The sequence below is a fragment of the Marmota marmota genome, unplaced genomic scaffold (assembly GCF_001458135.2).
Source record: "Marmota marmota marmota unplaced genomic scaffold, marMar, whole genome shotgun sequence".
Classification (NCBI taxonomy): Eukaryota; Metazoa; Chordata; class Mammalia; order Rodentia; family Sciuridae; genus Marmota; species Marmota marmota.
The window spans coordinates 34363705-34379296 of record NW_026000142.1 but is presented as its reverse complement, the minus strand read 5'-3'; the positions used below and the strand labels follow the sequence as shown (position 1 = coordinate 34379296).

The following is a 15592-nucleotide window of genomic DNA, read 5'->3' as shown; positions in this document are numbered from 1 at the left end:
GTTACAGAGATGGGTGACCTGCCAGCTGTAATGTTCTGTGGTTATATTTCATTTTTTTGTTTTAGTTTTTCAGAAAATCTGAAAACAAAACACAATATTTATTTTAGAAAGCTTGCAAATTATATACAAAGGGAGGGAAAAGTCACTTGTAAATACTTTCTCCCCCATAAACACTACCCAGAGATAGCTGGTGACATGTTGGTATTTATTCTTCTATCTTATCTATTTACTGTTTTGCAGAATGAAATCATTGTATACATAGTCCCTGAAAACGTTTTTTTTTCCACTTTGCAGACTGCCATGAGCATTTTCCCATGTCGTTAAATTCCTTTTTATAACACCACTTTTAATAGCTACACTGCATTCCATTATGCACTATTTCATCAATCCCCTATTGTTAGAATTCTGGTGCATATCCAGTTTTTATTATTGCAAATGATACTGCATATGAAAATCCTTAAGTATAAACACTGGGAAGATCTTTGATAATCAAGTGGACTTTTATTAGTTAAAGACATAAAATTTTTACACACATATTGCTAAATTTCCCTCCAGAAAGTTTATGAAATCCTTTTATACTACAAATACTAATTATTTTATATACTTAGAAAAAGTATTTTAAATATCATATCCCTTATGTTTACTTTTCCTTACTGATTATTTAGATTTAAAATATATATATATACACACATGTATATGCTAGTGTATGTGTGTTTGTGTGTGTGTATGTGTATGAGTGTGTGTAATAAAGCATATAACTAATAGGTTTTCCACTCATGGAAAAATATTATTTAGCAGTTTTCTTTTATGAGGACTAGACTTTCAATATTTAAAAAGTCTTTTTCTTTTAAATATTTTCCTTTGCTTTTTTAAAAATGACCAATTATTCCTCTGTAAAAATGTTCACTGTTACATCTTCGATTTTTAAGAAAGAAATTGTGATATTTGAACTTTTATATAGTTATTTTAAAATGCTGACAATTTATTAAAATATTTAAACATTCTGAGAACTAACCACCTATCTCTGCATACAGGATCATGTCCGAGAATAGCATCCAATTAATGATCCAACAAGGTTCAAGATCACAATATTCTACAAAAATGTTAAAAATAAAAACATATCTTAAGAGATTTTGGTCATGTAACTCAATAGTAAAGTGATTGCCTAGTATGCATTATGCCCTAACACTACGAAATATATATATATTTTTTACATTTATATTATATATTTTTTAAAGAGAGAGAGAGATAGAGAGAGAGAAAATTTTTAATATTTATTTTTTAAATTTTTGGTGGACACAACATCTTTATTTGTACGTGGTGCTGAGGATTGAACCCGGGCCGCACGCATGCCAGGTGAGCTCGCTACTGCTTGAGCCACATCCCCAGCCCAATTTATATTATATTATATATATTTAAAACATATATATTTTACATATATATTATATATGTGAGTGCATACATACACATATAAAAAGAGAGAGATTCTTTTTATTTTTAACCACATAAACCTATATTGGATTTAACTAGTCTCCCTGTAAGTCTCGAGAATTGCAGGTACTTCTGTTTGCTAATATCTTTTTGATAACTGAGGAGAAACTAAAATTGCAAATGTTCATGCATTGACCACTTGTTTCTGCAAATATTAATTTAACTTTATATTAATTTTATTAATTTTACATATAAAAATGCATACAACATATTAAATAAAGATGCAACATTAAAACATGCAATGTTACTTCAGAGAATTTAAATATTAATGCATGGTTTTGATCCTCTCTCTTTCTCTCTCTCTCTCTCTCTCTCTCTCTCTCTCTCTCTCTCTCTATCTCTCCTCTTCAACAAATGGGGTGGTATGAGTAGAAAGGAGAGAATAGGTAGGAAGAATAGGAAAGATACAAGTTTAATACTTTTCCAAAGCTGAATATATTACTTTCTAGATTGTTTGGTAACATGCAAGGATTGTGGGCAATAGCTAACAAATTAGCCAGCTTTCAGGGAAAGTTATAAAAGCTGATTCTCAAAAGTTATCTTTCTTCATGCCTCAGAGAATTACCTTACCATTAATAGTCATGCAAGTTGCTAAATGAATTAAATAAAGTTAATTATTGATTAGTCTATTTAAGCAAAACTTCGAAAGTTATGCATGCTCGAAAAAAGGGTATGTAATCTTTGAGTCTAAAAAAAAAAATGAAGTCATGAATTAAAAGGGAAGTCACTGTAAAGTAATTGCATTTGGCAAGGTTGTTTGGCTAAAATGTCATGCTCCAGGCTGTTAGAACTCAGAGACTTTATCTTTCATGATCCCTAATCATAGGTTTCTTTTCCTCAGGCAACCAATGCCTTCCACTGCCTCCTGGCCAGTTAGGGAACTGCCTTCTGTCAACTTCCCTGAAAAAAAAAAAAAAAACCCTTTGAACAGGCTTTCTTTTTTTATAAAATGTGTCATATAATTCAAGACTCACCCACACTATATTCTATTCCACTTCAGTCCAATCAGAGAGAGGGAAGGGATTCCAAACACTAATCCTAGGTGATCTCTCACCTTGTGTGGGAACTGGCAAGCTAAGTTACTTTCCAGGGCTGGTTGCATTTTAATAAATAGTCCTAGAAACATTAAAGGTTGAGAAATGTTTTAGGTGTGATTTGTTCTTTTTGTTTTATAGTCACTAAAACATTTCCTATGTGTATACAACTTCATGCCGGGCCTTGTTTCCCTTTTTAACAGTAAGGCTTCTCATAGTCCCTAACTTTTCTGATTTCATTATTTATAATCCGGAAAGAGAGTTGTTTTATTTCTTTATACAAGTATTTCTTTCATAAGTTTCCAAAATTATTATCTAATGACTGTTTGGGTAAAGCCAAACTTCTGTAAAAATGATGAAATAGCTCTTAGTGCATCCATCACATCTCCCTTTAGCCATACATTTTTATTCTTTCCCTTTTTGTGTATTTACTATTCTTTGGGTAGATTTTACCCTTGTGTGCATCTATTAAGGGAGGAAAGACCAAGAAATAAAAGTCCTGTCAGTGAGCATGCCTGAGCAAAATATGATGGCCTTTTTCAGTGCAGTGTGCAACAGAGCAACAGTATGCAGGGTGCTGCTCCAGTTAAAACGTGCTCCATCTATGTACCTGATTTAAGAAATATCCTTTATCTTTGTGGCTACCAGACGGATCAATACTGGTAATTGTATTTCTTAGTTTTAAGCAACTACTGTTTTTTGTTTGTTTGTTTGTTTGTTTGTTTGTTTTTTATAAGGAGGCAGAGAGCAAAACTACGCAATGAGTTTAATGGAATATTCTTTGTGATAGAGCCTGTGGATTTTGTTAAGATCTACAAACTTTTGAGACATAAATTTGCAGACTAGTTGAGTGAAGGAAGGAAGAAACTAGGAACTCTGTTGCACAGATTTGCAGACATAGTTATTCACTCTAAAATCAGAGCAGCCATGGGATATTATGGAATATTAATATTTTGAATTAGGTTTTGTATTAGGTTGAAATCAGAGTAAGGAATGCATAATTATTAAATGTTATTTTTTTCATTTAATCCCGGTTAGCAATCACAACAATCCTATTGGTTAAGTCATTGTCTCTGCCTTTTTAAAATCTTATTTAATTTTAAGAACCATTCTAACAGTTACATCATTGTCTGTTTTTGTGGTTTTTTTCTTTTATCTAATGTAGTCCTCCCAATAGTCCTTACAAGAGTGAGCATTATATCAGTGCCTCACTGGTGAGGAATCCATGGCTAATCAGGAAAGATTGAACTTTTTCAAGAAAAAATCAGTGGTTTCATAGGTTTCTAGCTTCCTTAAATACTCAACTGCCTTGTATGTAGAATTATTATCAAGAATAGAAATGTGCTATAGCCTAATATTTTCCTCAGGGGTCTTTGGTACTAGAAATCATGCAGTCATGATTAAGAAAATATTTCCAAAACTTATGTAAAGAAAAGAAATCACCTATGTTTAGGTATATTGAAAAATAATACATAAAAAAGAGTGACTACTCCAGAAAAATATAGAAAACTACTATTAATTAGTAAATGGGGGATAGAAATTCTAATGGCTTGGAGATGCAAACCACAATGAATATACAATCTTTTCAATGAAATAATATCAAAAAATTTCCCAAACTTAAAGAATGAAATTGAAAGTCAAATCCAGGAGGTTTACAGGACTCCAAATATACAGAATTACAATAGACTCACACCAAGGCACTTTAAGTTCTAAAAATTATGAGGATATAAATAAATATTTTATATATATATATAAGCATATTCCAAACAAGAAGAGATATACAATCTTAAAGCATGTCCTTGGGAAAAACAGAAGAGACCATTGAAATCAATAGAAAACAATCTAATTTTTAAAGACTTTGTAGCATTTGAAAATAAATGGAAACAAGTATAGGGCATTTTGATCTATATGAATGAAATACATATCTGTGTCTAGTGTTGTGTTCAGTATAGCTGCGACAGATGGTGTTGCAATTAGAGCCATGTAGGATAGAGTGTTAACACTAGAGCATAATGGATGCTCTTCTCTGTGTACTTGAAAGAAAGTATGGATGTCACATTCACATTCTGTGTATATCCATTCTCCAGGTCTCACTGAATATCACTATAAAGATTTTCATTCTAACATTCTGATTAGTTCAAAAGTTTTATAATTTTAAGGAGTCACTCTATTAAGCCATAATTTCCACACTTGCCCTATCTTTTTTGTTCAGTTAGACATTTAAACCTTGTAATAAATATTTTTATTTTTTAATATTTAATGATTTATCTACTTGAAAAACAGGTGATACGAAGGATAATCTTTCAAAAATTTGAGCCCTGTGCTAATGCTTTAATTTTTACATCCAATAGACAGAATGTGCAAATTTCATCCGAGTTCTTCAACCCTACAACAAGACTCACATTTATGTGTGTGGAACTGGAGCATTTCATCCAGTGTGTGGATATATTGATCTTGGAGCCTACAAGGAGGTAATATAATGCATAGTATGCAAAGCATAATTTATTGCAATATTTTGTTAATTAATAGCTTTAATATAAATGGGATATATTTGAATATAAAGATTAAAAATACACTTTATTAACTGTATAAGGACTCATCTTCCTAACCATTTTATGGACTATCATTTTGATTATACATTTTAGCTACATAATACATTTTTCTATTACAAGTTATTTTCAATAAAAATAAAATTAATAATGTAAAATGCTAAAAGTCTTTTTGTTTTCTATGGGCTTTCTGGATACTTTCATTTTCCCTTGAGTTTTCTTTATAAGTAGATATATGTAGTTTGTTGCTGTTGGTAAGAATCCATTTTCCATAAGATCTTGCAGTGGAATTATATCTTCTATATAATTTCATTTTTCCCATCCAGTAAAGTTGACCTGTTATGAATCCTTATGATAGTGGTCACTAAGTAAAGAGAACTTTAATGAATTTCTTAAATTTATATAGATAGTAATTATCAAACTGAACTTATTGATTATGTAGCACCTAATTAGCATAGAAGAAATAAAGTATGTGTTAATTAAGATGAATTTATTCCAGATAGCAATGAACACTTTTGGAAATAAGAAATATGTGAATTTCAGAAATTTAACTAATGACTATTTTAAAGTGCTGTGAGTTATAGACTATATCATGCACATTATATGGATTATTTTTTTTGGAATTTCACAAACTCTTAATGAAGTTAGTACCTTTATAATTTCTAACATATAGGTTAGCAAAAGTTGTCCTATTGGGAAAGAAATTTTATTTTTAAGGTCACCCACCCAATAAATGATCTAGTAATGAGTAGAACCAAGACAGTCTGAGTCTAGAGACAGCATGCTCTGCTGAGCTTTAAAATATGAACTCTAAATTGTTTCTTTGTATGGACTGTTATCCTCATGTTTATGTATATGCTTCTTGTGAATAACCACATATATTTGCAGGATGATTGGCTGTGTCTTTGAAAGTAAAGTCCAGGGTTCTGAAACAGGTTTCCTTACATTGATTTAACTGATTCATGCAGAGATCAAACCCACGAGTGTGGCAGGATAGATTTTTCTTTCTAACCAGCTTGTCTAAGCAGCCCAGACTCCACTGTTTGAAAATAAAGCAACCATGATGGTTAAATCTCTGAACCACTAGGAGACTTGGCAACTGAATCCATCATTCTTTGTTGCTGGTATAATGTTCTCCCGCCTAGCTTTGATGAAGGGTGATATATAACAGTAGCTCATAGCATAGGGTGTAATTATATGAGATAGCCCCACAGCTTGGGTGTGCTTTGAGACCTGAGGCTAAAGGCCAAACTCACAACCTGCTGAGGGAAGCAAATAGTGTTTCATAGCTCCTTAAAAGTCACACATGCTGAAAGGGAATTTGGATGGAGCTAATTACTTAGCTTGGGACTGTCAAGAAGCCCTGGGGCAGTCAAATTTACAAGTTCTATGAATAAGAAAATTATGAGTGAACAGGAGTATTAAGCCTTGAGAGTTTTCAGCAGGTCAGAAGTACAGGTAATTGTATGGGCAGTATTCCTTCAAGATTGTTAACTTTTTTAAATGAACCATTACTTTCAAGAAATTATTGTACTTCTAGAAAGAGTTTAGAAGCCCTTTTCATTTAAGATAAGATTGCTGGGGAGAAGGAACAGTGATACTCTGTAGGGCTAGAGGAAGGAACTCTCTGGAGACTGCTACTTAATGTGGCTGGGGCAGTGAGAAGAGGAAATAACTATGATGAATCCTAGAGAATTAGCAGCCAGTTGGAGTGTGGTCCTATTTATTGAGGTCAGAGTATTACCAAGTTTGTGGATAGAATAGTGAGTTAGTAATTGCACATTTTGCATTTGAAACCTGTTCAGTAGGTCATGCCAAGAGGGCAATTGGATCCAGATTCAACAGAGAAGTCAAGACTGCTGTCAACAACTTCTAATAGTAGCTTGGGCACAGACCATCAGAGCTTGACAAATGGCTTCAGTCATTTACCAACTCCATGACCTGATGCATACTGCATACATTTCCTAATTTATTGTTTATTCAATAAAATGATAATGATTATGATAGTAACTGCTTCACAGAGTTTTGAGTACAAAATGAGGAAATGATTGGAATAACAATAATTTGGAATAGCACTTGCTCCATTCTAATCACTTTTAATATTCATTAAAATAGGAAACAGGAAGACAGAAAGGTAAAAAGGCATAAGTTTAAAATACATATGCATGTGTGTGTGTGTGTGTATATATATATATATATATATATATATATATATATATATATATATATATATATACACTTTATATGAAGTAATATTAATACCCTGCAATACTGGGAGTTNTTTTTTTTTTTTTACCTAGGCTCCTCTATTACTTTTCATTAACTAACCTGATCAAACTAAACACACTTGGACTTATGTTACTTGGTCACAGTGAGTCAATAAATTAACATGAACACATCCTTATATAAATGAGTTTAAAATTCTGAGACTATATTGTTAACTTTGGAGACAACCATGAGTTCAAGCTCCTGATTTGCCTTTTACTACTACTGTGTGACACTGAACAAAGAATGTGCCTCTTCTATCTTCAATATTATAGTAATTGGCAGAGCTGGAATTGTTGAAGTAGCTACACTGTTAGACTTATGGTGAGGATTCAGTGAGCCAATCTGCATAAACTTCCTAGATCTTGGTTAGTACCTGTTAACTGTTAGGTGCCACTATGGCTAGCATTAAGGTAGGTTTATTTAAAACTACATAATATTGATTGTTAATCAGGTTACTTAAATTGCTATTACTATTTTTTAGTTACTATTGGTCTCATTCAAAAGGGGAAAAAATCTCAACTGACGACATAATACAATAAGTAATACAATGTCCTCTATCCCTTTTGCTTCAGTGCTTGTAGCATTGAACAGTTCTCTCTTATTCCATGTGAGCTCTGGTATAACTTTGCAGATAATCCATCTAGAGAGAATGTCTGAAATGCTGGACTTCTCCAACAAATGCAGAGAGTGAGTCATCTGCCTTTTTGCTGGATGTAGTGTTGTCATTGTTATGAAACATTCAGGCTCATGGGGCTACATTCATTATACATTCATATTTTTCTTGGAAAGATCAACTTACGATGTTATTTTTTTCCTGAATATTAGAAGTCTGCCAATGTCATTCTGTCTGTGGCCACTATTACAAAAATAGATGTTTCAGCCAAAATAACTATGTGGCTTTAATGTGTATAGTGTTTTTATAATAGTGAAAATACTACAACAGTATTTTTTTTTTTGCCCACATGCATCAATAGCTCTGAAAATTAACTGCCTGCCTCAGAACATTTTTATGTCATTTAACACACACACACACACTCACACATGCACGGCTTAAGTAATTTGACATAGTTGCAGATGCTTAGTAACATAAATCATAATCATTAACATAAAAGCATAAATATTATAATAAATTTATTTCTTAAAAGAGGAGATTGGTTTAAATTAATAATAATAAACCTATTAGTAAGCTTAAAAAATATGTTTGCTTAGTGATTTTGATATTGATAGTAGTTCATTACCACCTTGGGAAAAAGGAGACCAAACATGAGAATTGAGTCTTGCCAAATGTAATATTGGCTAAAGAGTTAAGGATCAGCATTAAGTACATGCTATATATGCTCTATTAGTTTTTATTGAATTAATGAGTTAGAATTTAATTCTTATCTTCTATGTACTTACTGGTTGTAATATCATAAAAAATCTCACTTGCATTAATATTTCTCATAACAGGAAGTCATATTCAAACTGGACCCACATAATTTGGAGTCTGGCAGACTGAAATGTCCTTTTGATCCTCAGCAGCCTTTTGCATCAGTAATGACAGGTAAGATTGATGACACATAGATCTTGCTCTAAAATGATTTTCTGAAAAGATATGCATAGACATATAAGTGTAGAAAAGCCACATTTTCTTATTGAGTTGAAGATAATTTTGGATTAGTCTTCCACCAGCTATTTGGTTCCAGTATTTTAGTGCCAAATCTTTTTATACTGAACATTCCAATAAAGTGAGGTTTCAGCAATCCTAATGCCTACACAGCTGCTTTTAAAATGAACTTCTGGTTGAATTTTTTAATGCAAATGACATGCTTATTCTATAATATTATATTTATATGCCTTTTTTTTATACTGAGTTATTTCCCCATTTGGCTCAGTAGGGATGTTAAATTTAAGAATTCTGCATGTGTGTAAATTAATAAACCAAATGAATCAAGCTATCAAATATAGATATATAATGTTACAACATATTTTTCCCCAAATGTTCTATTAATGGAAATGGAATTTTTTTTTTTTTGCTGCACATTTAGTCTTCTCTCACTTTGTATACATCTTAAATATGAGATGGTTATCTTATTCAAAGGAGGCAGGCAGTACTGTGTGGTCTGAAGTATGCTCTATAGAATGTCAGCAGGATCCTAGAATTTCAACCATTACCAGAATACCTTTTGTCTTGGTTTGGTTCATGACTTTGGTCTCTTTTTATGTAACTTGTCTATCAAATGTTTGAATAAACCATCAGACTAAAGCACCGTGACATTTTAATTTTCATTAGTGAAACCAATGATCTTGCTTTGAAGTGAAAGTGCGCATGTTTCTGTGTGTTTCGAAAATTATGTGGCTAACATTTACTCGTCCTCAGAAAGTGAAATAAATGATTTGGGATCTCAACAAAGACATTGTGAAAAGTTTGATAAGAGGAAGGGAAGCAAACCATTACTTTGAAATATATGATTGTAGATATTTGACTATTTTATCAGAAAACATGGTAGGTTTCAAATTAAAATTTGATTCTGCATATCTAGTTTTAAAAACTGTCTTCATTGCATCTAAAGTCATACACAGAATCATAAAAGGAGTCACCAGTGCCCACTGTCCATTGTATTTTATAAAGGGTATTAATCCCACTTGACAGATGAGAATCCCAAATTATCTATTTCACTTTCTGAGGATGAGTAAATGTTAGCCACATAATTTTCAAAACACACAGAAACATGCACAGTTTCACTTCAAAGCAAGATCATTGGTTTCACTATGTTATGTTTTTCTGATTTTAAAAAATTTGCTCTGCAAGAAAATATTTCCATTTAACCTAACATACTTTAGGAAGTACCTTAAGAGGATGAAGTACTACTGTGTCTTTAACAAATTTACACAGCTGAATTTCTCTCACTTGTGTATTGTTTGGTTTCCTTTATAAGCTGCCTACTGTCATTATTTAAGCATGATTTTCCCAAGGGCTTATTTAGATAAATTTAGATTACATTTCTGAGGAAAGTTGAATTTCAATGATAAACTAATATTTTTATTTTCATACATAGGCATTTAAAAATTTAAATGCTCTGTAGACCAGTTTTACTTTTTTTTTTTTAATATATAACCCACAGTTGTTGACTGTAAAAGGCTCTTGAAATGGCAAAGGCTTGGCTCTCAAAGGGGCAACACTTTTTCCTGCCACCCACTCCGCCCCTTCCCAGCCCTGCCACTAGCAGTAGGGGGGCCCTGTCACTGATCCAGCACCCCCTCTCCACTCCCCCATCCTCATCTCTCCTTTTCAATCCCTGATTCTCTTTCCTTGCTCCCTTTCGTTCTTTTTCTCAGCCCCCTCACCTTCCTGTACCCTCCTCTGCACTTACTTCCTTTCTTCCTCCTCCTTCCTGACATTCTTTCCCTTCTCCTCCTCTCTGTCCTCCCCCATCCCCTTTCCCCTCTCTCTTTTCCTTACCCTTTCTCTCTTCTGTGCCTGATAAAACATGGACATTCACTTTATGTAAATAATAGGACAAAGAAATTTGGTATGCTGTAATGCAACATCTTTCTCTTTTCAAGAACTCCTGTTTATCAGAACTATTAGAGACATGATTAGCTACAAGGAATGTAGCATGTTATAATTACAAAGAATGACTTCAGTGCTGAAAGCTCCCTTTCAGCAGAGGTTAGGCAAAGAAAAGTTGTGGTTCTTGAGGTTGTTCGGTTAAGTAAATACTAATTACACAATCCATTCCTCATTATGGCATTTAATTTTTTTAATATTTTCTGTGTGTTGTTGCAAAGAAGAATTCCTAACTATAATGTTTTACTGAAATATTTGTGGGGAGAAGGAATAAAGAGTTGGTTCAAAGAGAAGCCAATGCATGTGCAATTATTAATGTGGAAGAATTTAGCCTTTTTAGAGTATCTAGCATTAAATGATGAAAGGTAATTGACTTGTGTTTTCAACTAAGCTTATTTTTCAAAATCTGAAAGTGAAATTTGTGAAACAATATATTCTGATGTGAAGCAATCATTGTCTTTGGTGTCATGCTGTGAAATTTGTATGTTTTCAATAGTATCTGGTCAGTATCTGAAAAGTCCTACATGTGCTTTTCTTTCTCCCAGATGAGTACCTCTATTCTGGAACAGCATCTGATTTCCTTGGCAAAGATACTGCATTCACAAGGTCCCTGGGGCCCACTCATGACCACCATTACATCAGAACTGACATTTCAGAGCACTACTGGCTCAATGGTTAGTGATTATTTTGTCATTGATTTGAGATTGATAAGAAGTTCCTTATTGACCATTCAGTTGTGTTTTGGTAGAGTTGATTAAGTACAACATTATAAAATACATTTGAAACTAATTCACATCAACCTAGACAAATCTCCAGAAATTTTTGTTATGTATAGTAACAGCTGGTATTTACTGAGTGTGAGCTATGTAGTTTGCACTATCTATGCTTTTATAGATACTTTGAAAATTCACAATGACATGTAAGATGTAGTATTATTTTATGTTTTTTTTAAAGATCAGCAAACTGCAGTTGAGAGGAGTTGACTAATTTGGTCAAGGTCTCATAACTTCTTAGCTACAAAGCCAGGATTCAAGCTGGTAATCTGACTCCCACAGTCTGTGGTTTAATGACTAAGCCATCTATTGCCTCTTAGCTCAATAGAAAGGGGTGAGACTGTAATGCTAACTTCTTTTCTAGAACATATTTCTTATTTGTAATTGATACATAATTGTATATTTTCTTTTAAATTAACAATGATTTTCATATTTGGGGATATAGTATGAACTTAATACATACATATGTATGATGTGTAATTATCAAATCAGGTAGGTAATATTTCCCTCTCCTTATCATTTCTTAACATTGATAGTTGTAATGACAACTTCTATTGCTAAAATTTATGTTTGGCGTTACACAGCCCTGCAAAGTTTTAAGAATATTGATAATGATATAGGTTTGTCTGATTACTATTATGTTTAGGGTCATGCCATATTTTGGGTTTAAAAAAGAAAAAAAATAAACAACAAAAAAAAGAAACGTCTAAGTGAATTCCCTTAATTATTTTAAGAACTAATACAAAGGTCTAAATTTTTTAACCCATTGCCTTACAACAGGCCAAATTTTATCATGATTTTCTAATGTTTTCTAATTACCATATGCCTTTATTACTCAGGACAGAATAATATAAAACTGTTATTTAAGCAGGCAGAACACATTTACCATTCTCACCATAAATATTGTGCTCTAGTGGAAGAGGCCAAGGTAGAGCATTTCTAGGGGCCATCTCTGTATCTTTCAGTGTGAGTTAAACAGTGACAACATAAACAAAAGAAGAAACACTTTTAAAAAATTTCTTTACTCAAAACCTCCAGATATATTTGTTCATGTAAAAATATGATCTCCAAATAAACCACAAATATAAATAAATAAATAAATAAATAAGAAACAATGCCCAACAGTATATTTTTTTGTGGAATTTATTAATTTGAGAGAAACTCCTATATTTCACCCACAGCCAAGTTTAGATATATCGTTAGATGATAAGATATTCTTATGGCTTTAAGACGTAGTATAAGATAGAATGTTTCAGTTTGGGAATGACAAATATTATGACATTGTTACTCTTTTAAAAAAGTATTCTTTGTTGTCCATAAATAAATCAGCAACATATTAAAACAATAAATGTGGAAAATACATATGCAACTATTATTTACCTGAGATGCTGTTGTTATTGCTGTGTGAATAGAATTACAAAGTAGGAAGCCTTTGAATTGTTGAACATTTCCATAATCAACATCCTTTGAGTCCTTATTGCATACTGAGTGCTATTCTACCCATGGTCCCTGCCCTGATAGACAGGGGAAGGTGGCTGACCTCGGGTATCATGAATGAGCTGCTTATTCTGCAGTATAGCAGACACTGGGAGAAGGGGCTAAGAAGTTGTTAATATTATTGTAAAACTAAAAGAGAACCACTGATAGTCAGGTAATCAGTTCTTTATTTTTTAAAAGATGAACTGATAGCATGATGTGAAAACTAAAGGAGAAAAGAGTTCATTGAATGAAAGTATGAGAATGAAAAAGGGACAGAGACAAAGGTGCTGGCTGTGGAGATGTACTTGAGCATATTTGAGGGGCACATTTGTGAAAGGAAGAATCTAAAGACATAAGGTAGAGTTCAAGAAAAGAAGGCAGTAGGAAGTAAAATTCTGAAGGAAGGAGAAAAATATATATGATAAAATTTTAATGGACCTGAATTTATCATTTAGGGTCATTCAAGGCAGACTTAATGTTTAATAACCACAGTGACCATAGGACCTGGTTTTGCCCAGGATTTCCAGTTTACTTCTATTACTCTTTTACTCTCAAATTATCCCAGCTTAGACAAAAAGGTTATAGTTGTTTGGAACTTAAGTATCTGCACTTAAATCCTGAATATTACTTATGTGTGATCTTGATCAGAACTTTCTGAGCTTGCAAATCTTTGTCTATTTAAAATGGCATCTATTGATAACTATATCTGTTTAGAATCATAAACATTATATTAAATCATTTAGGGAAGTCTGTTAAAAGGCAAGAGCTGGATTAGTGCCAATATCACCCTCATTGCTATCATTCCTGAATGGAACAGGTCAGATGTGGGACTAAAACTCCGAATGCACCCTGGTTCTCTGACATCTCTTTGGCATGTTAAACTATTGACCACTTTTCCCTTTTCCCTTTATACTTCATCATTCAGTGAGCTCATGTAACCTAGTAGTTTCAACTATTACTGTGTTCCGTTGTTTCCCAAAACTATAATTCCATCCTTGTCCTGTAAATCAGTGCTCTTAAAAACTATTTGAATGTCTTATATTTTCATTTCAGACTATAATAAAAATGATTGCTTTTTGTGGAAATAAAGATATCAGAGCCTTAGCTTCAATTATGCCATGAACTAACTTTGTGATTTCTACAAGTTAATAAATGACCCTTCACTTTAATGGAATCGAAAGTCTAAAATTTTTTTTTAATCTTTTTTTTTTTGCTGCTAACCTGCCCTTCAACATCAGCTTCCTGATTTTGATCTATCTTAGGCTTCTTAACTTCATTTTTCCATTTTCCACCTTGGATTTATCTTTGATTCCTTCCTCTCCTTTATCCCTTTATCTAATCTATCACTAAGGCCTCTACTTCCTTCAACTTGTGTATTGACCTTGTTCTTCTATGGCTGCCATCTTCCCAGAGGCCTTCATGACCTCATCTCTGGTTTATTGCCCCTATTTTAGTATTTACTAACTGATCTCTCCGTCTCTTCTCTTTTCCATTTCAAATTTATTTCATATAACATCTTATATAAAGTCACTATTGTATACAACTTTTAAAATGCTGTTTTGTTGACTGGCATAATCTTGAGAGAATAATTAGTTGCACTTTACATTAGGAGACATGTTAAAAGTTAGTAAATAATCCATATTTAAACAGTTAGTATAAGTGAGATTGAAACTGAAATCCGTCTCAGGATCCAATTCTTTCCAGTGTGTGACACAGTCTAGCAACCTAAATTCTATTCTTTTGGTGGCATAACTTCTGCTCATATAGCCTCACCATAGAAAAGGGTCGATGTCTACATGCCATGTTGGGTAATAGCAAACCAAAGATGTTGGTCTGGCAGCAAGGACTAGGACAGTTAGAGAAAGTAAGGTTAGGCGAGCAATCTGGGTGAAGCCATGACAAGTGCAAGCAAAAAGGCAGGCCAGAGTGAGGAGAGCCTGATGCTCAGGAGATCAGACAATCACAAATTCCTTGGTTCCTGGAAACTAGGGTAGAGCACGGGGAGAAATTATAGAAATTACATGAGATTCTTATTATGAGGAGAGATCTGATGGGCTATGGCAAAATATTGGCTTGCTCAGAGAAATTTTCTGTCCTCCTCTATGAGAAATGGCCATTTTCCAGATATAGTTAGTCCATGGTTCAAAGACCAAAGTCAGGCATTAGGAGTGTGAGAAGAGAGAATACAGATGAACTGTGCTGTGGTTGAGAATGAATTTTATTACATTATTTAACTGCATGTTTTACAACTTGAGATAGAGCATAGGGAAGGGACACCTCCAAGTCTGTCACCATCAAGCCCAGTCTTTCATTGTGATCCTAAACTTCTGCTAAGAGTAACCTGTTGGGTTTGAGTCTAGAAGGTTGACTGCTCTTTTGTGATAATTACAAAAATAAAGGTTCTTGCTGTTTAAAACTTGACCTGTTACAGCACACACTGACATTGGA

The 15592-nt window shown here is 33.1% G+C and overlaps 1 protein-coding gene across 1 annotated transcript in view; it reads left to right on the top strand.

The window, feature by feature from the left end:
* Sema3d (semaphorin 3D) overlaps window positions 1–15592 on the top strand; it is a 100364-nt gene that overhangs the window by 24851 nt on the left and 59921 nt on the right. The window contains exons 3-5 of the mRNA XM_015488221.2: window positions 4877–4996; window positions 8792–8885; window positions 11438–11566. Coding sequence (XP_015343707.2) covers window positions 8879–8885; window positions 11438–11566 — 136 coding nt within the window. The 5' untranslated portion in view covers window positions 4877–4996; window positions 8792–8878. The remainder of the gene's footprint in view (window positions 1–4876; window positions 4997–8791; window positions 8886–11437; window positions 11567–15592) is intronic.